The 27,720-nt window shown below is 41.6% G+C and overlaps 1 protein-coding gene across 1 annotated transcript; it reads left to right on the top strand.

The window, feature by feature from the left end:
* The first annotated feature begins 373 nt into the window (after positions 1-373).
* LOC122896654 (CXXC-type zinc finger protein 1-like) lies at positions 374-25,738 on the top strand. Its single transcript, XM_044234736.1, has 9 exons — positions 374-451; positions 22,539-22,646; positions 22,776-22,942; positions 23,277-23,484; positions 23,585-23,695; positions 24,017-24,066; positions 24,300-24,396; positions 25,309-25,461; positions 25,538-25,738. The coding sequence occupies exons 1-9, from the start codon at positions 374-376 to the stop codon at positions 25,736-25,738; spliced, it is 1,173 nt and encodes a 390-aa protein (XP_044090671.1).
* The last annotated feature ends 1,982 nt before the right edge of the window (positions 25,739-27,720 follow it).

Here is a 27,720-nt window from a genome sequence, read left to right as displayed (position 1 = left end):
CATGCAGTGATTCTTGGTCCTTTGCATTAAGAGAATACTGGAAAGGCCCTGAATTAGAAAAATTCATCTTTGGCTGCTCCCCCCCCCCGCCCCCATCAAAATCCAGGTGCTTATTCCTGGAGCCTGTGAATGTTACCTTGGATGGCAAAAGAAAGAAAGAAAGAAAAGAAAGAAAGAAAGGGTGGGAGGGAGGAAGGGAGGAAAGGAGGAAGGAGAAAAGAAAGAAAAGACTTCGGAGATGTGTTTAAGTTAAGAATCTTGGGATGGAGAGAATATACTGGACTATCCCTGTGCACCCTAAATGTAATGACCAATGCCTTTATATGAGGGAAGGTGAGGGAGATTTAACTACAGAAGAGGTGAAGGTGACGTGATGACAGAAGCAGGCATTGAAGATGGAGGATGGGTCTGCAAGCCAAGGTATACAGGCAGCCCCTACAAGCTGGAAAAGGTAAGAAAACAGGTTCTCCCCTCAGAACCTCCAGAAAGAATGAGCCATGCCAAAACCTTGATTTTAGCAACCAACTTCAGACTACTGACCTCCACAACTGTAAGGTAATCAATTTGTGTTGTTTTAAGCCACTAAGTTTGTGGTAATTTGTGAAAGAGGCAACAGGAAACTAATACACCTTCTAAGAACTGGGGAAGTCATTTAAGCACTGGAATTCACTCAGGAGAAACCAGGAAATATACTATGAGTCTTATAAACTTAGCTTAAAACACATTTTTACTGAAAATTCACATATGTAGTTCCATTAATTTGACACAGATATTGGGTGTTTATAAAATAATTCAGCCATAAACAATTATAAAATCTCTGTATGAAAATAATGGGCATAATAGAGCCTTACTGAAGAAGAATTACCCTTTCAACTTGGAAAAAAATTTAAGGCAGGAGCCATATACATGCAGAGGAAATCATTAAAAAATATAATGTCCAGGGACGCCTGGGTGGCTCAGTTGGTTAAGCAGCTGCCTTCGGCTCAGGTCATGATCCCAGCGTCCTGGGATTGAGTCCCACATCGGGCTCCTTGCTCGGCGGGGAGCCTGCTTCTCCCTCTGCCTCTGCTGCCACTCTGTCTGCCTGTGCTCTTTTGCTCGCACTCTCTCCCCCCGCCCTCTGGCAAATAAATAAATAAAATCTTTAAAAAAAATATAATGTCCATCATAGACATAACAGAAGGGCAGAACTCCAATGAAGGTAATGAATAGAAGAATGTCTCCAGTTATCACTCATCTCTTCATCAATAGGAGAGACTGTTCTGAAGAGAAACCCAATGAATATGATGCTTTTTGAAGTTTTCCACATGAGATCTAACTTCACTCAGCACAAGAGAATAAATACCAGGGTGAAGGCCTATGAAAATGCCATGAATTTGGGAAAGCATGAAGATTTACACTAGATAAAAACCTTATGAGTATAACTGACATGGAACAGATTTCAGTTTGAGGGCTCAGGATTAATACAGACTGGGGAGAAACCCTATGAATGCAAAATTTGTGAGAAAAACTTTGGTAATTCCTCTTCCCTTAGGAGACACAGGAGAACTCATAAGGGAAGGAAACTATGGATGCTTTCAATTCCTGTTGCACATGAGAATTTAAAATGGGAGAGAGACCTTGTAAATGTTATAATGTAATTTTTTAAATAAATAAATGTAATAAATGTAAAATATAGATACTCATATATAAATATATATTTATATGTTATATTTATTTTATATGTTTATATTAAAATATCTACTATATTCACATATAAATATATATTATATATTTATATATAATATATAACAATGTTATATATTATTATATCATAACATTATATTATATAATATTTAATGTATAAATATATAATATATGAATTAACATGTAATATATATATAATAAGATATTTATATATAAATATAAAAATAAAATAAATATTTATATATAAATATATAAAACATATAAAATATATAAATTTATATGCAAATTTATACATTATAAATATAGATTTATAAATAACTTATATTTATATAAAGAAACAATATATAAAATATATTTATATAATTTATATATAGATATATATTTATATAAATAAATGTAATAAATGTTTTTATATATATAAATGTAATTGTTTTATATGAATGTAATTGTTTTTGTCAGCATCTCACCTTCAGAATAGACCACTAGGTCATTAATTTTTCTTCTTTTGCAATGTAAACATTTAAGACTATAAACAACCCTTTAACTAACTCTTCAGCTACAACACACAAGGCTTATTATGTATCATTTTCATTAGGATTTCATACCAGGGCGACTGCGTGACTCACTTGGTTGGGTGACTGCCTTCAGCTCGGGTCACGATCCTGAAGTTCCCAGATCCGGTCCCGCATTGGGCTACCTGCTCGACCCAGAGGCTGCTTCTCCCTCTGACCCTCCCCTTTCTCATGCTATCATTCTCTCTCTCTCAAGTAAATAAATAAAATCTTTTTTTAAAAAAGGGTTTCATTCCAAATGTCAAATTTCCATAATGATGACTTAAGTTATCTCAAATTTTATGTGCTCTTTGATATATGTATATTTCAATTACATTTTTGTTTTGTAATATCAAACTGTATAAAGAACATTATCTTCATTAAATTGACTCTTTGTTATTTTTTAGGACTTGATGTCTGTTCTAGTATGGCAAATACTTCTAGCTACTTACCTATTAACCATTCTCCTCTTTTTCCTTGCTTAGAGAACACTGATTTTTCTCAGCCTAGTACTGCGTGTTATTATGAATAAACTCCCAGTCATTTTTTGCAGCATAAGAACCACAATTCTGGCCAATGAGAAATTGGCACAGATCACTTGGTACTTCAAGAAAACTCCTAAAAATAGAATTGTATCATCAGGCTTATTCTCGTCACATTTTTTTCTTTGCCCTTTCCCATGTTTTGTTTTGTTTTTTTCCCCTGTCAGGAAAGTGGGCACAATGCCATGGTTGGAGGAGCTATCTTATACTCACAAGGATAATCTTAGTCTACTTGGGTTGCTATAGCAAAATACCATAAGCTAGTGGCTTATAAACAACAGAAATTTCTTTCTCACGGTTCTGGAGGCGGGAAGTCCAAGATCAGGGAGGCAGCATACTTAGATTCTAGTGAGAGGACCCTTCTGAGTTAGACGACTGAGTTCTCATTTTATCTCCACATGGCTGAAAGCAGAACAGAGGAAGCAAGATTTCCCATGACTCTTATAAAGGCACTGATCCCACTCATGAGCACTCCACCTTTATGACCTTATGAAATCCATGTGAGAGATAATGGTGATTTGTATGATGGCGGCCACAGTGGATGGGGGCAATAAGTTGTAGGATTCTGGATAAATTTTGAAGACAGACATGACAGTTTTTCTGATGGGTTGGATGTGGCATGTTGGAGGGGAAAAAAAGAAGTCAAGAACAACACAGAAGAAGGGGCCAAGTATTTCTCTCATGAGCAAATAAAAATATTAGAGTTTTCAGTTCCTTAAGGGAAGAGATTATGGGAACACCAGTCTTGGATGGTGTTGGTGGGGAGAATGGAGCTTGGTTGTTAACATGTTAAGTTAGACATGCCTACGTGGAACCTAAGTGAAAGATGTCTGGGTGTAGTTTTCCAAGAGTCTAAATATAAACCTGTAGATATAAATTCAATGGTCTTGGTCTAAAAATAGTACTTCAAGCCATGAGATTAAATGATATTACCTAGAGCAGCCACTCCGGAAAACAGTGTGGAGGTTCCTCAAAAAGTTAAAAATGGATCCATCCTATGACCCAGCAGCCGCACTACTAGATATTTATCCAGAGGACACAAAAATAGTGATTTGAAAGGACACATGCACCCCAATGTTTGTAGCAGCAGTGTCCACAATAGCCAAAATACAGAAAGAACCCAGATGTCCATCAACAGATGAAGGGATAAAGAAGGGGTGTGTATCTATATAAAGAAGATGGATGTGGTGGTGGATATATATATATATATATATATATATATATATATTCCAATATATTGGAATATTACCCAGCCATCAAGAAGAATGAACTCTTGCCATTTATAATGATGTGGATGGAACTAGAGGTCACTATGCTAAGCAAAATAAGTCAGTTAGAGAAAGACAAATACCATATGATTTCATTCATATGTGGAATTTAAGAAACAAATCAGAAGAATGTAGGGGAAGGGAAGGAAAAATAAAATAAGATTAAAACAGAGAGGGAAGCAAGCCATAAGAGACTTTTTTTAAAAGATTTTATTTATTTTATTTGACAGATAGAGATCACAAGTAGGCAGAGAGGCAGGCAGAGAGAGAGGGAGGAGGAAGCAGGCTCCCCGCTGAGCAGAGAGCCTGATGCAGGGCTCGATCCCAGGACTCTGGGATCATGACCCGAGCCGAAGGCAGAGGCTTTAACCCACTGAGCCACCCAGGCGCCCCCATAGGAGACTTTTTAAAGAATGATTGTTTATTTGACAGAGAGAGAGCGAGCGAACACAAGCAGGGGGAGGGGCAGAGGGAGAAGCAGGCTCCCCATTGAGCAGGGAGCCTGATTTGGGACTCAATCCCAGGACCCTGGGACCATGACCTGAGCTGAAAGAAGATGCTTGACAGTTGAGCCACACAGGTGTCCCACCATAAGAGACTCCTAACTATAGGGAACAAACAGAGGGTTGCTGGAGGGGAGGTGGGTGGGGGGATGGGATAACTGGGAGATGGGCATTAAGGAGGGCAAGTGATGGAATGAGCACGGGTTGTTATATGCAACTGATGAATCACAAAATTCTACCCCTGAAACTAATAATACAGTGTATGTTAACTAAATTGAATTTAAATAAAAACATTTTTTAAAAATACTATTACTTAGAAAGTGTGTATAGATGGGAAAGAGAAGAGGCCTGGGGACTGAGCCCTGGGGTACTTTAACTTTGGCAAGTAGGAGAGATGAAGAGTAACCAGCAAAGGAGATTGAGAGAGTAGCCCATGAGGAATAAGAGAAATAGAGGAGACATAAGAAAATCATATCTAAGAAGGCAAGTGATTTAATGTGTTTCAAGAAGAGAGGGATCAACTTTATCAAATGTTGATAGGTCAGGTAAAATGAGGAGTTTCCTTTGAATTTAGCTTTATGAAGATCAGTGGTGTCTTTGCCAAAACCTGACTCAGTAATTATAGGGGCAAAATCTTTATTGAAGTGGGTTAGAGAGAAAATGGAAGGATAGGAATTGGAGACAATGAGCATAAGTGGCAATTCTTTTTTGCCCTTACCGGTATTTCAATTAATATCAATTATAATTGTACAAACTTTTTTGTTATTGTTTATTTTGTATATCTTTTTAATTCTTTTTTATTGTGGCAAAATATGCATAACATAAAATGTACCATTTTAACCATTCTTTTTCCATTATTTTACTATCTGGGAACTGAGGTTTTTGTGGTGTAGTTTGCAAATAGATGAACATGACAGGATTTAAAATTTTCTAGTTTTTTTGTACTATTCTGATATAGGTAAAATATTCACAAACGTTTATGTGGTTACAAATTCTTTTTTTTAAGATTTTATTTTTTATTTGACAGACGGAGATGACAAGTAGGCAGAGAGGTAGGCAGAGAGAGAGAGGAGGAAGCAGGCTCCCCGCTGAGCAGAGAGCCCGATGCAGGGCTCGATCCCAGGAGCCTGGGATCATGACCTGAGCCAAAGGCAGAGGCTTTAATCCACTGAGCCACCCAGTTGCCCCGTGGTTATAAATTCTTGAAAGCTCAAATAGCCTTTACAAGAATAAACACAAACAACTTACAAATCAGAACAGAGAAAATGGAATGAGAGAAAATTAAGAACAAAAAAGTTTGGCCCAAAAAGGGCTAGAAATAAAGGGAAAAAAGCAAATACAAGTAGAAAAATAGGACAAATAGAGAGCATACAATAAGATGGTAGAAATAAATTCACATATGTCAATAATCCCAGTAAGTGTAATAGACTAAACTCACCAGCTAAAAGATAAATATTGGCCTTGGGATTTTAAAAAAGTGCAAGTTACAATCTGGAGACATCTAAAACATAAGGACAGAAAAGTTGAAAGTCGAAGGATGGTGTAATTATATTAATAGCAGACAATATAGACATCATGGTCAAAATACTAAAAGAGAATAACTGGATAATGGTTTTAAAAAGCTCTAATCACTAAAAAGTCATAATTTTAAAACCATATGCACTATGGTCTCAAAATATGTAAGACAAAACTTGATGCAAATGCTAGGGAAAAAATGGGAAATGTGTGATACCACAATTTACCTGTCTCAGCTGTCACTTGGCATCACTTGATCACAGCTATCACTTGCTAGGATGTTGGAAAATAACTCAGATTTGATGCTTGTAGCAAGCCCCTTTGAGTACCACTGCAGACAAGGCATTAGGGTCAAAAAATTTTGGTTGTAATCATGGATCCACCACAGAATTTATAGAGTCAGGCATATAACCTAAATTCTCTAAGCTATACCTTTTGGATCAGTAAAATGGGAATAATCCCTATTTTTTGAGGATTTACTGGGGGAATAAATTAAATAGGGCACATGTTGGAAAGTTCTCTCTGCCTATCATTTTCATTTCTGTAGCTTGTCCTACTTACGTGAAATGCCAATGTTCAGGGCTATCTCTGTTCCATTACCCTTCTAGGTGCTCTTCTTCTATGGGGGACTTAGGAGTGTCCTGGGCCATGGAAAACAAGGTTGTCTCATGAAGTTTTCACAATATGTACAACAGGGATTACATATTTATCATAGCAGGATGTGGAAGGGATGCTCACTTGCGGCCATTTATGCAGGGTGAGGCACTCCAAGTGCTTTCCCTCCTCCTCATTGCCTCCCCCATGAGCGATGTCATATAAGCCCTGGGAAAGACTGGACAGGATCATGCTCTAACTGGGTATTGGAGTACTCACACCTACATCCTTGGACTCTTTGCCATTTTCTAATGTTTTCTATTCTCATAAGCTGAACAAGAAACTGGGCCCAAGATCTCTTCCTGTCCAACCCATGCAATAACAAATCAGAGAAGCCCTGCGCTGTGGGGTGAAGAAATCCCTTCATTTCAGCACCTTATGTGGGGAGCCTATTCTAGAAATCCTCTGCTCTGCTTTCCTAAAGTTGTTTTTTTAAAAAAAAACTTGTTAAACCTTGCTTATTTGTTTGTTTTTTTGCTAGGTCCCCTGTATTAGTCACAAAGACCAAGGCTAGTTTCACAGCCACATTCCTTCTCAAGCTGCACTTTTTTTCTCTTTCAGTGACTTCAGACTTCCTGTTTTCCCTCCTTGGCTACAAGAAAGAAGTCGAGGATGGAGTCATAATGAATCTAGTAAATCTGAGAATTCATTCATAATAGGGAAAAACGGTCCCAATTTCCATCAACTTGTGGATGGGTAGATAAATTTTGGTATAGCCATACAATGGAATATTATTCAGCAAAGAAAAGAAACAAAAGTACTGACTGATACAACATGGATGAATTTCAGAAGCCTTCTGCTGAGTGAAAGAAACCAGACACAAAAGCTTCCATATTATTTGACTCCAGATACATGGATTCCATATGACTCAACGACTCCATATGCAAGATTCTGTACTGTGCGATTACCTCTAGAACAGGTCAATCTAGTCTATGGTGACAAGAAGCAGGATAGTGGTTACCTTGAGTGGGAGGCAGTGTATAGACCAGAAGTGTCATGAGGGAGATCTCTGGGAAATATTTTATGTCTTGATTTCAGTGAGTTGTCAAAAACCCATCAAACCTTATACTTAATATCTGAGCATATTATACACTTTACTGTGTATATTACCCCTCAATAAAAGAAAAGTTGACAAAACTTAGAACACAAGATTTATCTCAGGACAATACCAACTCATACACCTTTTTGAGGAAACAGGTCTGTTTCTCTGGAGCATATTGATGCTTTCACAGATTCGGCTCTTAGAACTTCACATTCACAGGGATCTTCCTGTTGTCCTCTCCCTACCTGAAGTTTCACCTGAGGCCACTGGGACCAGTGTGACAGTGGCCAGAGTAGAGAGGATGGATCAGTTTTGTTTGATGCTTGCTGGGGAGAGAGGACTACAACAGAACTACCCAGGACTACAACAATGTTTGCACCAGGATTAGTGCCACATATATGTGCTGAATGAATGATATTAGAAAGTCTCTCACAGTTAGCAAGAGGTCATTTCACTTCACGGACTCTTTAAAATGCACAGTTCCCCATGACTTATTTGGTTAGTATGCAAGAAAGATATTTTTTTGCTCAGGGAGTGAGTGATGTAATAGGATTGAGAAGTAAGGACTATTTGTCAATCTCTTCCCGTGATTTCCATCTCCAATGGGTCACCAGCGGATATTTTCCAAGAGTCAGTATCCTACAGATTTTACATAGACATGCATACAATAAACTATTTTGCTGTAACAAACTGTATTTCTGATTTTTTAAATTGGAGTATAATTTATGTACATTCAAATGCTTCCATATTAGGTATATCGTGTTTTGAGTTTTCACAAATGTATAGACCCCTGTACCTCCAATGACCAAGGCATTTCTACCATTCTAGAATGTTCCATTATGGTCTCTTCCCAGTCAATCTTCCCCACCCAGTGGCAACCATTATTCTGACTTCTATAGCTATGGGTTAGCTTTGTTCTAGAACCTCATTTAAATGGAATCATACAGTATGTACTCCTTTCTTTCAGGCTTCTTTCACTTAGCATACTGATTTTTAGATTCTTTTTTTTTAAAGATTTTATTTATTTATTTGACAGAGAGAGATCACAAGTAGGCAGAGAGGCAGGCAGAGAGAGAGAGAGAGAGAGAGAGAGAGGAGGAAGCAGGCTCCCTGCTGAGCAGAGAGCCCGATGTGGGACTCGATTCCAGGACCCTGAGATCATGACCTGAGCCGAAGGCAGCGGCTTAATCCACTGAGCCACCCAGGCGACCTGATTTTTAGATTCTTCTATGAAGTTGCATGTATCAGGTTTTTTGTTCCCTTTTATTTCAGTATAGTATTTCATTGTATGGATGTACCACAGGTTGTTTATGTAGTCACCTGTTGTTTGGATAGTTTGGGGTTAATAAGAATAAAGTTGCTATGAACATTCATGAAGGACACTGGTTTGGTTTCTGGAGTGGGAACCATAACATCCTTTAGGAATGGTCAGTGTTTGATCTCTCCGTAAATCAGTTTTAGAAACTGTGTAGGTCAGTGATTGGCAGTCTGGGAAGACTGATGATCGGAAACCTGATGGGGGTGTGGCACAGGTGTGCCTGTGTTGGGCATTATTCAAAGTTCCTGTGGAAAGCAGATAAGGGTTGTCTCTTGGATGTAGTAATTTGCCATCACTGGATTCATGATATGATGAGCCTGGGACATGCCAGTAACAGGGAATTTGGAAAGTGTCCTCCAGCAGTCCCTGTAGTCCAGCCATGGGTGGCTTCTGCTGGTCTGTAAATGATTGGCAGCAAGAGGAATCAAGGGCATGGTCCCTGGGATTGGGACCCGAGGTGATCAAAGGTCAATGGTCCTGAGATGGTCTGTCCCTGGGGAACCGGATCCACGCCTGGTCTCCAGTGTCCAAGAAGGGGATGGTGGGGGAGTGAGTTTGAGTGTTCATCTCTGTCAGAAGAGGAAGGGCCATGTAGATTGCCCTGGATGTGCACCAGAAAATGCAAAAGCTCAATTTATGCATATGAGATGTGGTCACTCCTCAGTCTGAGTGTTTTGAGGACAATAGAAAACAGGAATATTGTAGATCAGGAACTGACCCTGTATGGGATTCGGTATCACAGGGTGTGGGCACATTGGAGTCAGCAGGCCTTGGCTTAAATATTTCCCCATCCTTCCAGTTGCCAGCAGTGTGACCTTGGGGCAGATGACCTAGCACTATTGCACTTGAGCTGCTTCTACTGCCCAATGGGCCTAATGGGCCTAATGATAATCATTGTCCTCTAGCAGACAGGGTTGTAGTGAAAATGGAATGAAATACTTCGTATCAGTCATCGGGACCATAGGGCAGGGGCAGGTGAGTTGCAGAAGCAACAGATTCTGGACTTGCTGTCCCTGGGACAGCTCACCATCCTCCTGCTGAGAGTGAGCCCTCTGAGGCTGATATCCCACATCCAGAGCCTTGTGTGTTTCAGTGGAAAACGTGATGAGCATTTTTCTAACTATAAGTGAATTTAAACTGAAATTTTGTTTGGTGGTCATCTGATACATTTTTAAGTGAATTTAAACTGAAATTTTCTGTTTGGTGGTCATCTGGTACATTTTTAAGTGAGTTGATAACAGGTAGAGGTACTCTAGCCAGCCTTCAGGGTTCCTCCAGTGAGCTTCAGGCCCTTAGCCCACATCAGCTCCAGCCATACCCCCAAGGCAGCTCCCCCTGCCCACATCTGCCCCAGGTCCAGCCATCCCACCAAGGCCCCCTGGTGCAATGTACTCTAAGACAACCTCCTCCCAGGCCTGCCCCTGACCCAACTCTCCCACTTGGGTTACTCTGACATAGTACACATTGGAATACTGCTGGCCCATGCCTAATCCAGCTCCAGCTGCCCCACCAGGATGTCCCTTGGGTAGAACACCCAGGAATCCCTGACCCCTGCGTGTTCCAGCTCCAACTGCCCTCCCATAGGAGCCCCAACATGGGGCACCCTGGGAATACCTGTCCCACACTTACTCCAGCTCCAGCCATCCCACCTGGTCAGTTGCCACCCAGAGCTCCTTAGGACCTCCTGGCCCACATCTGCTCCACCTCCGGCCGCCCCAACACAGCACATCCCACGACATCTATAATCCATGCTCACTCCAACTCCAGCCAGACAAAATGCCGCGATGGCAGTTTATACAGAGGACTGTCCCATGGAAGACCCTTACTTCAAGACCAGGAGAAGTAATTGTTCTACATAATTCATAGAAACAAACATAGAAAATAAAACAAAATGAGAGAATAATGAATATGTTCCTAATGAAAAAACAAGATAATACTCCAGAAAAAAACCCTAATGAAACAGAGATACATAATTTTTACAATAATACTTCCTCCTAGATTAATAATTGCATTTTAAAGTTTTTATTTACATTCCAGTTGGTTAACATACAGTGTAATATTAGCTTCAGGCATATGATATAACGATTTTGATACTTCCATACCACACCTGGTACTCATCACAGCAAGTGCCCTCTTTAATTCCTATCACCTGTTTCACCCATCCCCCTACCCAGCTTCCCTCTGGTAACCATCAGTTTGTTCTCTATAGTTAAGAGTCTGTTTCTTGGTTTGCCTTTTGCCCATTGTTCATTTGTTTTTTTAGTTGCACATATGAGTGAGATCATATGGTACTTGTCGTCCTCTGACTTATTTCACTTAGCATAATACACCCTAGCTCCATTCATGTCCTGTGCAAATGACAAGATTTCATTCTTTTTGATGGCTGAGTAATATTCCATTGTAAATATATTCACTCCTTTATCCATTCAACAGTCGATAGACATTTGGGCTGTTTCCATAATTTGGCTAATGTAAACAATATTGCTACAAACATGGAAGTGTATGTATTCCTTTGAATTAGTATTTTTGTAGTCTTTGGATAAATACCAGTAGTGCAGTTGCTGGATCAGAGGGTAGGTGTTTTTTTTTTTAACTTTTTGAGGAAACTCCATACTGTTCTCCAGAGTGACTGCACCAGTTTACACTCCCACCAACAGTGCACGAGGGTTCCTTTTTCTCCACATCCTCACCAACACCTATTGTGTCTTGTGGTTTTTTTTTTAATTTTAGCCATTCTCACAGGTGCAAGGTGATATCTCATTGTAATTTTAATTTGCATTTCCCTGATGATAAGTGATGTTGAGCATCTTTTCATGGTATCTGTTGGCCATCTGGATGTCTTTTTTGGATAAATGTCTATTCATGTCTTCTGTCCATTTTTAAATTGGATTATTGGGGGGTTTTTTGGGTGTTGAGTTCTACAAATTCTTGATAGATTTTGGATATTAACCCTTTATCAGATATGTCACTTGCAAATAACTTCTCCCACTCTATAGATTGCCTTTTAGTTTTGTTGATTGTTTCCCTCACTGTGCAGAAGATTTTTATTTTGATGAAGTCCCAGTAGTTTTCTAATTTTTTGTAAAAGATGAGAGATAGTGCAGAGCCTGAGTGGTTCAGTCAGTTAAACACCTGCCTTCGGCTCAAGTCTTGATTTCAGGGTCCTGGGATCCAGCCCCTTGTCAGGCTCCCTGCTCACTGAGAAGTCTGCTTCTCCCTCTCCCTCTGCCTCTCCCCACTGCTTGTGCTCTTTTTCTTGCTCTCTATCTCACTCTCTTGCTCGCATGTACTCTCTCTCTCAAATAAATAAATAAAATCTTAAATAATAATAAAAGATGAGAGGTACAATTTATTTATTTATTTATTTATTTTAAGAGAGGGAAGGGAGAAAGAGAATCTTAAGCAGTCTTTATGCCCAGCATGTGGCCTGATGCGGGGCTCAATCTCACAACTTTCAGATCATGACCTGAGCCAAAATCAAGAATGGGATGTTTAACTGCCTGAACCACCCAGGCACACCCCCCTACCACCAATAGTTTATTTTTGCTTTTGTTTCCCTTGCCTCAGGAGACATATCTAGAAAGAAGTTGCTATGGCTAATGTCAAAGAGGTTACTACCTGTGTTCTCCCCTAGGATTTTTGTGGTTTCATGTTTTGCTCTTAGGTCTTCAATCCATTTTGAATTTACTTTCGTGGATGGTGTAAGGAAGTTGTCAGTTTCATTCTTCGGCTTGTGGCTGTCCAGTTTTCCCAACACCATTTGTTGAAGAGACTGTCTTTTTCCCACTGGATATTCTCTCCTGCTTTGTCAAAGATTAATTGACTATAGAGTAGTGAGTTCATTTCTGAGTTTTCTCTTCTGTTCCATTCATTGATCGGTGTGTCTATTTTTGTGACAGTACCATACTATCCTGATCATTACAGCTTTGTAATACAACTTGAAGTCCGGAACTGTGATGCCTCCAGCTTTGCTTTTCTTACCTAAGGTTATTTGGGGTCTTTTGTAGCTCCACACACACTGTAGGAATGTTTGTTCTAGCTCTGTGCAAAATGTTTTTGGTGTTTTGATAGGGATTACTTTAAATATGTAGATTGCTTCGGGTATTAAAAACATTTTAATAATGTTTGTTCTTCCAATCCATGAGCATGGAATGCTTCCTGATTTCTTTGTGTCATCTTCAGTTTCTTTCATCAGTGTTTATAGTTTTCAGAGTAAGTTCTTTCACCTCTTTGGTTAGGTTTATTCCTAGGATCTTATCGGTTTTGGACAATTGTGAATGGGATTGATTCCTTGATTTCTCTACTGCTTCTTTATTGGTGTATAGAAGTGCAACAGATTTCTGTACATTGATTTCGTATCCTGCAACTTTACTGAATTCATGTATCAGTTCTACCAGTTTTTTGGTGGAGTCTTTTGGGTTTTCTATATAGAATGTCATGTCACCTGCAAATAGTGAAATTCTGATTTATTCCTTGCTGATTTGGATGTCTTTTATTTCTTTTTGTTGACTGATTGCTGTGGCTAGGACTTCTGGTACTATCTTAAATAACAGTGAGAATGAACATCCCTGTCTTGTTCCTGACTGTAGAGGAGAAGTTCTCAGTTTTTCCCCATTAAGATGATATGAGCTATCGGTTTTTCATAGATGGCCTTTATTATGTTGAGGTATGTTCCCTCTTGATCTACTTTGTTGGAGGTTTTTTTCATGAATAGATGTTGTACTTTGTCAAATTTTTTTCTGCAGCTATTAAAATGATCATATGGTTTTTATCCTTTCTTTTCTTAATGTGGTGTATCACACTGATTTATTTGCAGATATTGAGCCACCCTGGCAACCTAGGAATAAATCCCACTCAAACATTGTGAATGATTTTTTAAAGATATTGTTGGATTCAGTTTGCTAGCATTTTATTGAGAATTTTTGCATCCATGTTCATTAGTGGTATTGGTCTGTATGTAGTTCTCTTTTTTAGTGAAGTCTTCATATGATTTTGGTATCAGGGTAATGCTGGTCTCATAGAATGAATTTGGAAGTTTTCTGTCCTTTTCCATTTTTCAGAATAGTTTGAGAAGAATAGGTATTAACTCTTCTTTAAATGTTTGGTAGAGTTCCCCTCTGAAGCTATCTGGCCCTGGACTTTGGTCTGTTGGGAGTTTACTGATTACTGATTGAATTTCTTTGCTGGTTATCAGTCTGTTCAAATTTTCTTTTTCTTTCTGTTTCAGTTTTGGTAGTTTATATGTTTCCAGAAATCTGTCCATTTTCCCACGTTGTCCAGTTTGTTGCCATATGGCTTTCCATAATATTCTTTTATAATTGCTTGTATTTCTGTGGTGTTAGTTAGTTAGTTCTCCTTCTCATTTGTTGTTCTATTTATTTGGTTCCTTTCTTTTTTCTTTCTGATAAGTCTGGCTAGAGGTTTATCAATTTTAGTAATTTTTCAGAGAACCAGCTCCTGGTTTCATTGATCTGTTCTACTGTGTTTTGTTTTAGTTGCCGTATTATTTATTTTTGCTCTCTTCTTTTCTTCTTTATTATTTCCTTCTTTATGCTGGTTTTGGGTTTTGTTCTTTTTTCTTTCTTTTTTTAGCTCCTTTAGGTACAAGGTTAGGTTGTTTATTTTGGGATTTTTCCTGCTTCTTGAGGCAGGCCTGTATAGCTATATACTTCCCTCTTGTGACCACTTTTGTTATATCTCAAAGATTGTGGACTCTATTGTGTTTTCATTATCATTTATTTCCATGTATTCTTTTATTTGTTCTTTAATTTCCTGGTTTGCCCATTATTGTTTAGTGGCATGTTCTTTAACCTCTATGTATTTGTGGTCTTCCCAAATTTCTTCTTGTGTTTGATTTCTGGTTTCATGGTGTTGTGGTCAGAAAAGGTGCATGGTATAATTTCAATCTTTTGTATTTGTTGAGGCCTGTTTTGTGACCTATTTTGTGATCTATTCTGGAGAATGTTCCATTTGCACTTGAAAAGAAAGTGTATTCTGATGTTTTAGGATGGAATATTCTGAATGTATCTGTTAAGACCATTTGGTCCAGTGTGTCATTCAAAGCCATTGTTTCTGTATTTGTTTTCTGTTTAGATGATCCGTCTATTGGTGTAAGTGGGTTATTGTTCTTGTTCTTGTTAGTAATAATTAGTTCCTTTATATTTGTTATTAATTGTTTTATATATTTGGGTTCTCCCAAGTTGGGTGCATACATATTTCCAATTGTTGATACTCTTGTTGGATTGTTCCTTTTATTATTATATAATGCCCTTCTTTGTCTATTTTTACAGTTTTTGCTTTGATGTCCAGTTTTTCTTTTTCTTTTTTTTAAGATTGTATTTATTTATTTGACAGATAAAGACACAGCGAGAGAGGGAACACAAGCAGGGGAAGAAGGAGAGGAAGAAACAGGCTCCCTGCTGAGCAAGAAGCCTGATGTGGGGCTCGATCTCCATATGGGGTGGTTTAGTGGTCACAAACTCCTTTAGTTTTTGTCTGTCTGGAAAACTCTTTATCTCTTTTTATATTCCGAATGATAGCCTTGCTGGATAGAGTATTCTTGGCTGCAGATTGTTCTCATTCAGCATTTCTACTTCCTTCTGGCTTGACAAGTTTCTGTTGAGAAATCTCTAGGTAGCCTTATGGGTCTTCCCTTATAAGTTAAGGACTTCTTTTGTTTCAGGGAATGTCTCCAGTGTGTGCTGCATGTCCTTTGCTGTTGTGTTTGGCTTCTGTCTCTTTCTGCAAGTCATCTGCAGAGGCTCTCTTTGCCTGCTCTGTGCAGTGTTTGGTCCCTGGCCTGAGTGTGGCTAGTTTATCTAGGTGTGCTCTGGTCTGGTTGTGAAATGAGACTTGACACCAGCTCCACCAGGACTGAGGCCCTGTAGAACTCTCTTGTCAGGAGATATGGTGTGTGTGTGTGGGGAGGTTTGTGCTGGTCTTCTGGGGGTCGAGCCTGCTGTGCTGGGACAGAGGCAAGCTTGACTAAGAAAGGAACTCCAGCCAGATCACAGGGGCCTGGGGGCTTGGTGTAAACAAGTTAGATAGCCAGTGTTCTGAGCTCCTTCCTTCTGGTGGCTCTGTGTTTATGCTGAGGGGTGGGAGAAGGAAATGACACCAGCCAGCTACTTTGTTCCCAGAGAGACATCTCTGTGAATGCTGCCTCTGGGGACAAGCTCTGAGAAGAGTGAATAATACCCCTACTGTGTCTCCCAGGCATTTTCCAGATTGCTGTTTCCATGTTGTCTGCCCTCAGGTTGTTTGCCTGTCTTCTTTCCAGGAGCAGGGCAGTGCCCTCCAGGCTCTATCCCAGCAAAGCCCTCTGACTTTTAAAACTCCAAACCCATCAAATCCAGCCCCGCTCATTTTCCAAGCCAGTGGCTTTGGGGAAACATTCTCCTTGTGTTTTTCCCTGTGTGCTCCTTTCTCTCTAGCCCTTTTCTGCAACCATGGCTTCCTCCCCCCTGCAGCCTCTGCAATCTATTTCTCCCCTACGCTATGTCTTTGCACTTCCTACCTTTTTTGATGTGGTTTCTTCTCTCCCTTTAATTATGGAGTTTGTTCTTTCAGTCTTCAGGTTGATTTCTGGGATATTTAGAATGATTTGATAGTTATCTAGTTGTGTTTGTGGGATGAAACAAGCCTAGGGTCCTCATACTCCACTGCCATCTTGAAAAATCTCCTCAATAATTGCATTTTTAATGTATCAGTCTCTTAAATCATGTAGAAAATAAGTGTAGTTGTGTACCATTGTTACAAATAATACTACCTTTTATAATAGCCTATGTATTAACCTTTACTGAGATCTTTATTTGTTTATATCGTTTCAAGTCAGTGTCTATTGTCCTTTCGTTTCAACCTGTAGGACTCCCCTTAGCATTTCTTTCAGGGCACTTCTAGTGGTAATGAACTCTGTCAGCTTTTGTTCAGCTGGGATTGTCATAATTTCTTTCTCACATTTGAAGGACAATTTTGTTGGATATAGAATTCTTGGTTAACAGGTCTTTTTTCATAGCATTTTGAATACATCAGTGCACTGTCTTCTGACCTCAAAAAGCTTCTGAGGAGAAATCTGCTTTTAACTTTTTTGAGAATCCCTTGTATGCCTTATATGTGATGAGTCACTTCTCTCTTGCTACTTTCAAAATTCTTTGTCTCTGGAAAGTTCATTTACAATGTGTCCTGATGTAGCTTTCTTCAAGTAAATCTTACCTAGAGTTCATTGAGTTTCTTGGACAGTTATAGTTATATCTTTCATCAAATTATGAAGTTTTGTGTCATTATTTAAGTATTCTCTCTTCTCCAGAGTCCTGAAATAGTTACACCAGGTGATTTACTGTATGATGACTCACACAACATAATAAAACAATTAAAAATAAAAAAATATATAAAAAATTCGATAGTTACACCAGGAAGATTATGCCAGCATAATGTTGTCTAGATGGGAGACAAATTTCTGGTGCTTCCTACTCCTCCATTTTCTCAGAATCTTCTTCTTGCCAACTGACTTTTTAATGAAGTTCAAAGACTTTTTGATTGAGAAGGGGTTGTCTTTCAATAAATAATTCTGGAGGAATCAAATATCTATGTAAAAAACTCCAAAAAAAAACCCAAAACAAGATGAACCTCAGCTTACTTCTCATACCTTATACAAAAATTAGATTAAACAGACCATACATCTATAGGCTGAATATATAATTATAAAACTTCTGAAAGAAAATATCAGAGAAAATCCTTACAATCTTGGGTTAGGCAAAGAGTTTTGGATATGATACCCAACGCATGATCTATAAAAGAAAATTTGATATATTAGATGTGATAAAAAACCAAAATTATAAGTACAGAAACATTCTGCAGAGGAAAAGTCAAATTTAGAGTATCTACTCTTGGGCTTGTTCATGCTTTTGCTCCATCCCATCTGGATGGCCATTCTGGTGTTTGTATCTAAGGAGTTACTCTTTTGCTCACAAGGCACTTAGCATCTACTGTATCTGGGATGTCAGAAGAGACCAAAGCATAAGTCAAGAATCACTAGAAACTGTGGTGGGAGCACTGGGCTAGGAGTCAGGGCATTCACATTCAACTTTGCCTTACTGTCTAGTGCAGGAGAGAACCCTGCCATGGACACAACGACACAAAGCAGAATGACGGAATTTCTGTGGAAAAACTGAAGAAGGAGGAACAAGGGGTTTGAAGAAGGCATCTTAGGGGGCAAGCAACTGAGCTTAGCCTTGAAAGACAAGCAGAATGCTGGCAGGCAAAAAACAGATAAACATGGGACAGACGTGAGAGGTACAGGCAAACATTCCCTTATCTTTTATGATTCCAAGACTAAAGTAAAAGGAACACCCCTCACCATTCTAAGTATGCCCACAAGTACATTCAAAAGAGAAGCAGGCCGTCCAGTTGGAAAAGAAGTGGAGGGAACTTCATAGATGGCAGTGCCAAAGCTGAGTCTTGAAAGGTGAGTAGGAATTAGCAAAAAAGAAGGGTAGGCCTGAAGAAAGGCCTGATATGTAGAAGCCAGTGCTGGATTGACAAGAGAGTGAATGTCCAGGATGCCCTGAGTGATTGACACCTGGAGGGCCTGGGAAGAGGACTCGTCTGCCACAGGAAAGTGGGGACCTTTGAGAATTTTGAGGGGTGCATCACAGAGTGGAGAATTGATTCCGATTCTGGGGATCCAAGGAAGATTCCCAAGGAGGATGGTGACATATTTCTTCATCTGTGGTCTCTTGGGAAGACAATCCTGAAGGCAAAGTGGATCAACCAGTCACATTTCAGGGGTAGAAGTTCATTATGATGTAAAATATGAGAAGCCTGAACTAGTGCTGTAGATTTGGGAATGAAAGAAAACAGCAGTAAAGAGACACAAGACACTGGAGAAGTTGGCATGAAGTCAGAGGTGAAGGAGAGGAAAAGCTGCCCAAGACTCACTGAATGGGCCACAGTGGTGAAAAATAACTCAAAGAGAAGTTAAAACATTAGCTTGGACCCCACAAGTAGTGCTTATAAACTTTCAAGACCATAGCGAGATAATACTTTAGAGTTCACACACGACTCCTGAGTTCAACCTGGATTTCTTATCTCCTGCCCCAACCCCTAAACTGGTTTTGATAAAAGCTGCGAAGATTTAGCTGGGGACACTGTCATTAGATACCAGGCTTGAATCAGGGAAAAACAGCTTCTTAACAGAAAGATCTTAAACATTTTTTGAATACTGCTTTTCTCGTCAATGATTTGTTAAATGTAACTCTAATGTAAATTCTGGCATACCTTTGCTTTTATCTTCAAGGAATAATATGGAGTCAGATAAATTACAGTAAATTGCCATTTTGCAACAACACTTGAGGGGAAGGGGCCCTAATACATTCCTTTGATCATTGATGGCTACTGGATATCCCTGTGTATCAGGCAGTATACCAGGCACCAGGCAACCAGCATTGACCAAAACCAACTTTTTTCCTACCTTCATTTCTAGTGAGGAAGACAGACACAAAACAGGTGTGAAGGGTAGGCAATGCCCCCATTTCCTCCTCAATTTCAAGATTAAAATAAAAGGAACAGCCTTGCTATTAGAATTATGTCCAAAAGTTCATTCAGAAGAGAGGCTGATCATCCAGGTGAAAAGGTAGCAGAATCTTCCCAGACAATGATGCTAAAGCTAAGTCTTGAAGAGTGAGTGGGAATTAAAAGAGCAGCAGGGTTATACTATACAGTGGGAATATTATTTGATTTTACCTTTTGCTCTAATATATTTTTCTGCATATTTATTTTATACCATTTAATTGTGTATAAGATTGAAATTTTTTATATATTCACTGTGAATTATGTCATTAGAGAATGACCTTTTCAATCCTAATTAATAACTTTTTGTCTTAGTCTCTTTAGTCTGATATTAAAATAGCTGACTTTGCTTTATTTTGATTAACATGCACCTGGAAAATTTTCTTCCATCCCTTTATCTCAAATGTTTCTGTATCCTAATGATTTGCTAAGTTTGGCATAAACAGCATATAACTAGATTTGTTATTTTTCATCCAAAATGGCAATCTCTGACCTTAACTGGAGAATTTATCTGATTAATAATTTTCTATTACTGATTATGAAATAAAATATGAACTTCAAATGTGAATTTATTCCTAACTTCGTACATTTTGCTTTATTTCCTGAATTTTCTATAAATCTTTTTCTACTCTCTTGGCTATTTATTTATGTGTTTTTGTTTGTTTTCCTCATTGCTTACCATATGATTAAAATAATAGAAGATAATAAAATAGTAATAATGTGAGATTATTAAAATAATTGGAAATGATAAGGAGATCCATTTCCCTGCCATATACAAATAGGCAATGATCAATCACTCCAATATAGGAAACTGGGTGCTGACTTTAGAAGTCATAAGTGTATCCCTGTAGGCCTGTGGTGACGTTCTGCAGAATGGCACACGTACAGAGGTTGTTTCTCCGAAACCATGCTCTTCCATCTTTGGGCAGTATAGCAGTTCTGCCGGGGTCTTGAGCAAGCGCAAACCCAACACATTTAAGAAGGGGCGGGGTTAAGGTCGATACCGGAGCCGGAAGTACGGGACCTTTTCTCTGCACCTGCCACGAAGTTCCTCACAGTTTAGCGCCTCCTTGGCGCTGAGGTAGGTTGAAGAACTTTGACGGGGGACTGTAGGTTCAGTGACTGGAGGAATAAGCGGGGTCATCGGAACAATTTGGGGGTTACTAAAGGGGGTCTTTGGAGTCGGGATAGTGACTTGCGCTAATCTGAATTGATTACTTAGATCACTAATTTCTGTCTTTCTTTTCTCATATTTGCATCTTAAAGTTCCACAGCTGGGTATGTATTGTTCTTGGTCTTATTAGGTTGAGAGTTTCTCTATTTTTAGTTATTTTTCTTTTTAGCAAGAGTTACTTAGAAGTGCGTTTTCAGTTTTAAAAAGTTAAGCCTTTTATTAATATCTAAATGCAACTTATCTGTGCCTTATGTGATACTTATTTATTGGAATGTGTTTGGTTTTCCTTTAAGGCTAATTCCAGGGTCAGGTTTTTTTTTTTTTAATTAATATTGCATCTCTAGCTCAAAAATAGCTCCAACTGGTAATTGTCTTAATCAAAAGTATATATTCTTTCAGTGTGTGTACTTGCTCGCTTGTGTGATTTGTTTGTGTGTGAGTATATATATACACATTTTTTAAAATGTTGTATATTTATATATTTTACTTGGTGTCACTGGGTACAGGCAGGAGTACTTTTCAGAATAACTCTCATCAAAATATTCTAGATGAGTCAGGGCAGACAGGGCATGACTTAGCATGTGCATGTGGGGAGTGGGGGGTAGGGCTTGGCATGGCTTAGCCCGTGGGAGCTAAAGCAGAACCGGATATATACCGGAAGTGGAGAGAAGTATACGGGGCTGAGAGAGTCCGGGAAGAGGACAGGGCCTTGCACGGGGCAGGGCTAGGTATGCCTTGGTGCAGTATATGGGACCCACCACGCTGGGAGTGTAAGGTGAAGCAGAATGTGTCCAAGGCAGAGGTCTGGCAGCCATTTCCTAGAGAGACTAGGTGGACTAGGTCGGGCAGACGGGTGGGCGGAGCATTCTGAGGGGGTGGGGTCATGCATGTTTGGGTGGCAGAGTTGGTTTGTTTGGGTCCGTGGCGCAGGGTAAGCCACGTAGCAAGTGTGTCCTGAAGGGTGGGGCAGGCTGAGTTGACCAAGTGTAAGGGAGTGTAGGCTAGCTTTTTTTGAGCAGAAAGGCAGGGTCTTATGCATTCAGGTGGCCCAAGTGGGTTGAGATGGACCACCCAAGTGTGTCTGGATAAAGTGGGCAAGCAGGGCCAAGTGGTGCCAGTCAGTCCCAGGCAGGTGCAGTGGGATCTGGCCATGTTAGTCAGAAGGTGGCACTAGGAGTGTTGGAACAGGTTAAGTCTGTTCCCACTCATTTAGCGCCAAACCAGAGCCCTCCTCCCACCATCACAGGTGCCCTGCTTGTAACCCCTGGTGTCTGGTAAGTCCAGGACACAGGGAGGATGGGGGATTGGAGCTGGTGCAAGGGTTTTGCCTTCAGCTCTTGCCCATCATACCCTCAGAGAACTTGCCATGGTCACACTGGCCACTGCCCATTCAGTCATAGCTGCCTTGTGGACTGCCGAAGTCCAGGCCATCCCAGATGCTGGCAGTACCATTGGCAGTGAAGGGAGCCTCTTGGCTAATAGACACACCCCAGATGTTGTCTGAAAAGGACCTGCCTCAGGACTGAAAACTATGCCGGGGCTTTTGCATAGCAGACTTTTGACAAAACCTGATGACAGTATGTCAGGGACCCTGGGTGGAAAGAAGTGGACAGCATAGGCAGAGAGGGTGAGCAACGAGGAGAACAAAGGCAGGGAGTGTCCCCAGCATCATTTAAAAAACAGTTTGGGAAGACCTGCCGGCATTTTCCTGGGTTACAGCCCTGGATGAGTGACACTGAGGAGTTCCCATTCCTGGAGTGTGCGCTGCAGAAACCAGCAGTGAATGTGAAGAAAATGGAGAATTTGAAGATAAAGGTGGAATGGAAGGTGACAGAAATGGTGGAATGGGGGGGTGCAGGAAGACAGGGGTCAGGAGTAGAATACAGGGCAGGGGTACAAGGTTAGGAAGCTGACATCAACTCTCCTCTCCCTGCCTTGACCGCTCTTGTCCCACAGAAAGAGAAGCAGAAGCAGAAGCTCACAGAAAACTGGAAACACACAGAGAAGACAGATGCCAAGGAGCTAGGCTCGCTGCGGCAGTGCCTGGGACCTGGCTGTGTGTACCCCACCCGGCCAGGCTCCAAGTACTGCTCGGACGACTGTGGCATGAAACTGGCAGCTGAGTGAGTGAAGTTAAGCAGCAGCACGTAAATAGGGCATAATCTATGCCATCCGAAAGTCTATTGATTCCTCTACCCATGTGTCCTCCCATCACTGAGCCACTCACCCACCCATCCATCTACCTTACAGCCAGCCCCCCACCGAACACCCCCATACACATTCTATCCAGCAACCCATTCATCCACCCTTGTGGTCGTTCACCCGTCTATCCATCCCCCATCCAATCCCCCATTCCCCAGCATTCATTCGTCTACTGTTCATTATTCTATATGCTCAGGCACTCATCTGTCTCTTCTTGTGATGGCCCATTCCATTTCTTGCTGTCTCCCTTTCCAGCCGCATCTATAGGATTCTGCCCCAGCGCATCCAGCAGTGGCAGAAGAGTCCCTGCATTGCTGAGGAGCAAGGCAAAAAAATGCTAGAGCGCATCCACCGTGAGCAGCAGGACATTCACACCCGCCTGAAGGACATGGAGTGCCATTTCCATGAACTTGAGGCCATAATTCTGCGCGGCAAGCAGCAGGCTGTGTGCAGCGATGAGGAGGTGAATGGGAATGGGTAGAATGCAGCAGAAAGGTATTTGAAATCTTGCCCTACCCCTCCCCACTGTACTGCTTCACTGGCCCTTCCACTGTCCTGTGCAGACCAACAAAAGTAGCGGGAACAGCGTAAACCTGCAGATCTTCTGTGTCTCCTGTGGGGAGTCAGTCAGCATGCATGTTGCCCTGCGCCACATGGAACGCTGTTTTGCCAAGGTTGGGGGACTGGCTGGGGGCAGATGGGGCAAAGGTGTTTTTGGCTGGGTGGAATCCACGGGAAGGAGGGTAGGTTTGGTGCCTGGGTGTCTGTTGTAGAAGGGAAGGCAACACACACCCATGGTTCTACCCGTTTGTGCTTCTCTTCCATCCTTAGTAGGAGGGCCAAGATTGGAGCAGCAGCCAGTGGTGACGGGTGACATCGGCTGGGCAGGCAGGCGCATAGAAGCCACAGGGACAAATGTGTTATTTGGGGCTTTGTCATGGGGGGGCACGCTGTGTGCATGCACAGTTCCTTCCATTTGTACACTTTCTTCCCAGTATGAGTGCAAGACGTCCTTCGGGTCCATGTACCCCACTTGCATTGAAGGGTGAGTATTAGTCAAGGTGAGAGGCATGATGTGGACAGGGTCAGGAGCAGGGTGGGCTCGAGGCAGAGGTGGGTGGACTAGGGGCGGGGTATGGGGGGTTTAGGGCCAAAGCATGGACAGGGGTTCAGAGTGGGACCCCCTTTTCTGACCCTTAGCACTTCACTTTCAACCTCCCTCAGGCCACAAGGCCCCCCTTTTCTGACCCTTAGCACTTCACTTTCAACCTCCCTCAGGGCCACAAGGCTCTTCTGTGATGTTTACAACCCAAAGAGTAAGAGGTACTGTAAAAGGCTCCAGGTGCTGTGCCCTGAGCACTCAAGAGATAACAAGGTGACTCTTTCTTCCTTACCTCACCATCCTTCACCGTCCCTGCTCGCAGCCCGAGCACCTTTCTTCCTCTCTGCTTGACAGCCTCCTCTTTCCTTCTTCCCTCTGCCTGACTGCCTTCATAACTTCTGACGGACCCTCATGTGCCCCCTTCTCCCTTCCTGACCACCCCACATTCCCCCTCCTTACTGGCTGACTACCTTCCCTTCCTGCTTCCTCTCTGCCTGACCTAACCTCCTCCATTTCCCTCTCCCGCCCTGCCTGACCGCCTCCCTTTCCTCTGCTCCTCGCTGCATAAGCATTCCGCCTTCCTCTCTTCCACTTGCTTGCCCATCATACATTCCTTTCCCACCCCTTGGCCGACTGCCCCACATTACTCCCTCTTACCCCGCACGACTTCCCTCTCTTCCTTGCTTTCAGACTTGCCTCCATTCTTGTTCTGCCCGCCTCAGCCATCTCCCTGCTTGTTATCTCCTAAATCCTTTCCTCCTCCCTGTTTCCCTAGCCTCCATTCTTCCCACCTTCCCTGTCTCATGCCTCACTTCTTCCATGCTTTACCAACCCTCTTTCACCTCCTGCTGTCAGACCTCCCCTCCGTCCTTCCTTTCCTGTCTGATCTCTTTCTGTTCTTCTGTCTTTCCTGCCCAATCACCTCCATGCCTCCATTTCTGCTTGTTTAACTTCTTCCTTCACCCTCCATGCATGGTCTTTCCCCTTTCACCTCCTCTTCTCTACCTGATCCCAGAACTTCTCCACCACGACCCCCCCCCCCGCCCTGCCACTGACAGGTCACTCCTCATTTGTCTTCTTCCTGCCAGACTGCCCTCCCTCCTCCGTTCTTCTCATAGTGCCTGCCAGAGCACTCTGGATTTCTACACTCCTCCATACCACGTCATCCTTCATTCTTCCTCACAGATATCCGATGATGAGGTGTGCGGTTGCCCACTAGTGCACAATGTCTTTGAGGTCACTGGTAATTTCTGTTGCCTCCCCAAACGCTTGTGCAACCTCCACTACTGCTGGGAGAAGCTGCGGCGCGCCGAGGTGGACCTAGAGCGCATTCGTGCGGTAGGCTGCCGTGCTGACCGGGGCTGAAGGGTGGGATCGCATCCCGGAGTCCCCCTCTCATGCTCACCTCCCACAGTTGCACAAGCTGGAAGAGCTAGTTGAGCAGGAGCGCAAGGTGCGCACAGCTATGATGAACCGGGCGGGGCTGCTGGCTCTGATGCTTCACCAGACAATCCAGCATGACCCACTCACCACTGACCTGCGCTCCAAAGTAGCTGAGCCCTGCTCGACTGAGATCCTGTACCCAACATCCTCTGCAAAGGGAGACATTCAATGAATTCTTCCCATCCTTGTTCCTATCACCCCTTTTTTTCTTAGGTCATCTTCAAGCTTCTCTGTGCTTCTCTCTTCACCATTCGGTCTCCTGCATCTGTTTACTCCTCCATGGGAAGAGGGCCTCAGAATTCCCCTGTTTCCATCCATTCCTCCATCTGCCTGTCTCTTTCATCCCTGAACCTTGGCAGGCTCAGGAGATCTGCCCTGCCTGCATTCCCCCACCTTCCAGAGTTTCGTTAACAAACTTTGTAAGAACAAGGACTGTTACTATCCCCCCACACCTGTCTGTCCGGCCACAGACCCAATTTCAAACCTCTGATGGTGGTGGGTGATGGTGTAACTATACTGCGGGGGGGTGGCTCCTGGGCATGTGCAGAAGAGGCTATGAAGTGATGGCCACTTGGGACTTGGTGAGCCACCTTCTGTCAGGGGAGCCATGACCTTACAGAGGAGGGGCCAGCGATCCTTGTTCCCTGCAGTCCCTCCTCCCAGGCCGTCTGATATGTCATTGGCACCTGATTAGTGCACAGCCAGTTCATTAACTCCTGTCCCATTTTTTCCATTCCCTGGGCTAGAGGTGTTAGAAAACTAGGATGGGAGATGGACAAGTGTGGAATAGTCCTCCCTGATAATTCCACTGTGGGACACTGAGTCACATCCCTGCCCCTGCCCATCTTGTTCCACCCCTTGCCATCCCATGAGGTCCCAGTTCTTTCTGTCAGCCTTGGTCCCTGCCAGTCCAGTCCCGTTCTGTCCATCTCCCACCCCCACCCAAGCATATCTTCTCCTCCCCCCGCCCCCTACCATACTGCTCTGGGTCTGTCCTTTCCAGTCTGCTCTGTACATTGAAGCCCCATGGGGTCATGAACATTTCACACCTATAGGGATGCCAGAAGCAGCCCGGGACCTCTGCCATACCTGCTTTGGTCAGTCCCAGCCAGTTCTCCTGTGTCAGTGGAGGTGTTTCTGGTAATGCTGCTTGTGACTACTGGTATGTTTGAAATGAGAGACTTGAACACTTCTATTTTTTCTCTGCTCCCTGGTCCCTTGAGGATTTTTCCATGAATTTTCATAATTACTTTTTCCCAGGGACTCACACATTTTACCTAAATGGTTAGGTATGCTGCTCTAGGCTTACATCTCCTATTCCACCATACCTAGGTGATACTGCCTTCTACCTGATGCGATGTCTTTTTTTTAAATTAATAATATTGTATTTCTTTTAATTTGATCAGATTCTCCAGGACTAATCCATATAATTAATTCTATGAAGGGACTACCTTTTTAATTTACTTATATTGCTTAACTTTATATTTATCTTATTTATTTCAACTTTCATTTTAATTAATTGCCACTTCTTGAGTTCATGTTTGGTGTTTCATTTTCACATACTGACTGAATTTTCCTGTTCTTTTTCTGATCTTTTGAGCCAAATTCCTAACTCAGTTGTTTTTTTCCCAGTCTTTATGTGTATGTGTGTGTGTGTGTGTGTGTATGGATTTGAGGCTATACGCTTTCCTCTAAATGTGGTTTCCTCTAAACTCTGGTATGAAAGGTGTGATTTTGGAATTGATTTCTCACTTTGATCCTAGCCACAGAGGAGAGTTTCCTAGTTTCTAACTGGTTTGATCATTTTCTTCTTTCTTTTTTTGTAATTAGGATTTTACTGTGATCAGAATCTGAAATGGTAAATATTACCCACTACTTACAAAAAATATAGAATACACGCAACTAATGAATTGGTGAACACAACATCAAAAACTAATGAAGTATTTTATGTTGGCTAATTGAACATAATAAAAAATAAAAACAAAAAAGATAGGATAAATGCAATCATATTTTTAGATAACTTTCTCCTTGTGGTTCTGTGGGTTTGGTTTTTTGTGTGCGTGTGTGTGTGTGGGAGAGGAGCATCCTAAAGTGTCATCTTGGGGCATTTTGCACAATGGCATTATGTATTTTCCTTCTTTTGTCTTTTTTGTT

This window comes from Neovison vison, chromosome X, assembly GCF_020171115.1.
Source record: "Neovison vison isolate M4711 chromosome X, ASM_NN_V1, whole genome shotgun sequence".
Taxonomy (NCBI): Eukaryota; Metazoa; Chordata; class Mammalia; order Carnivora; family Mustelidae; genus Neogale; species Neogale vison.
Note: the sequence above shows the minus strand (reverse complement) of the source record. Positions and strands in the feature narration are given on the sequence as shown.

Coding starts and splice junctions, on each gene's coding strand:
- LOC122896654 (XM_044234736.1), top strand. CDS start 374: ATGACAGAAGCAGGCATTGAAGATGGAGGATGGGTCTGCAAGCCAAGG. Junction 23,696..24,016: donor TGGAACGCTGTTTTGCCAAG/GTTGGGGGACTG, acceptor CTTTCTTCCCAG/TATGAGTGCAAGACGTCCTT. Junction 24,067..24,299: donor TACCCCACTTGCATTGAAGG/GTGAGTATTAGT, acceptor AACCTCCCTCAG/GGCCACAAGGCTCTTCTGTG.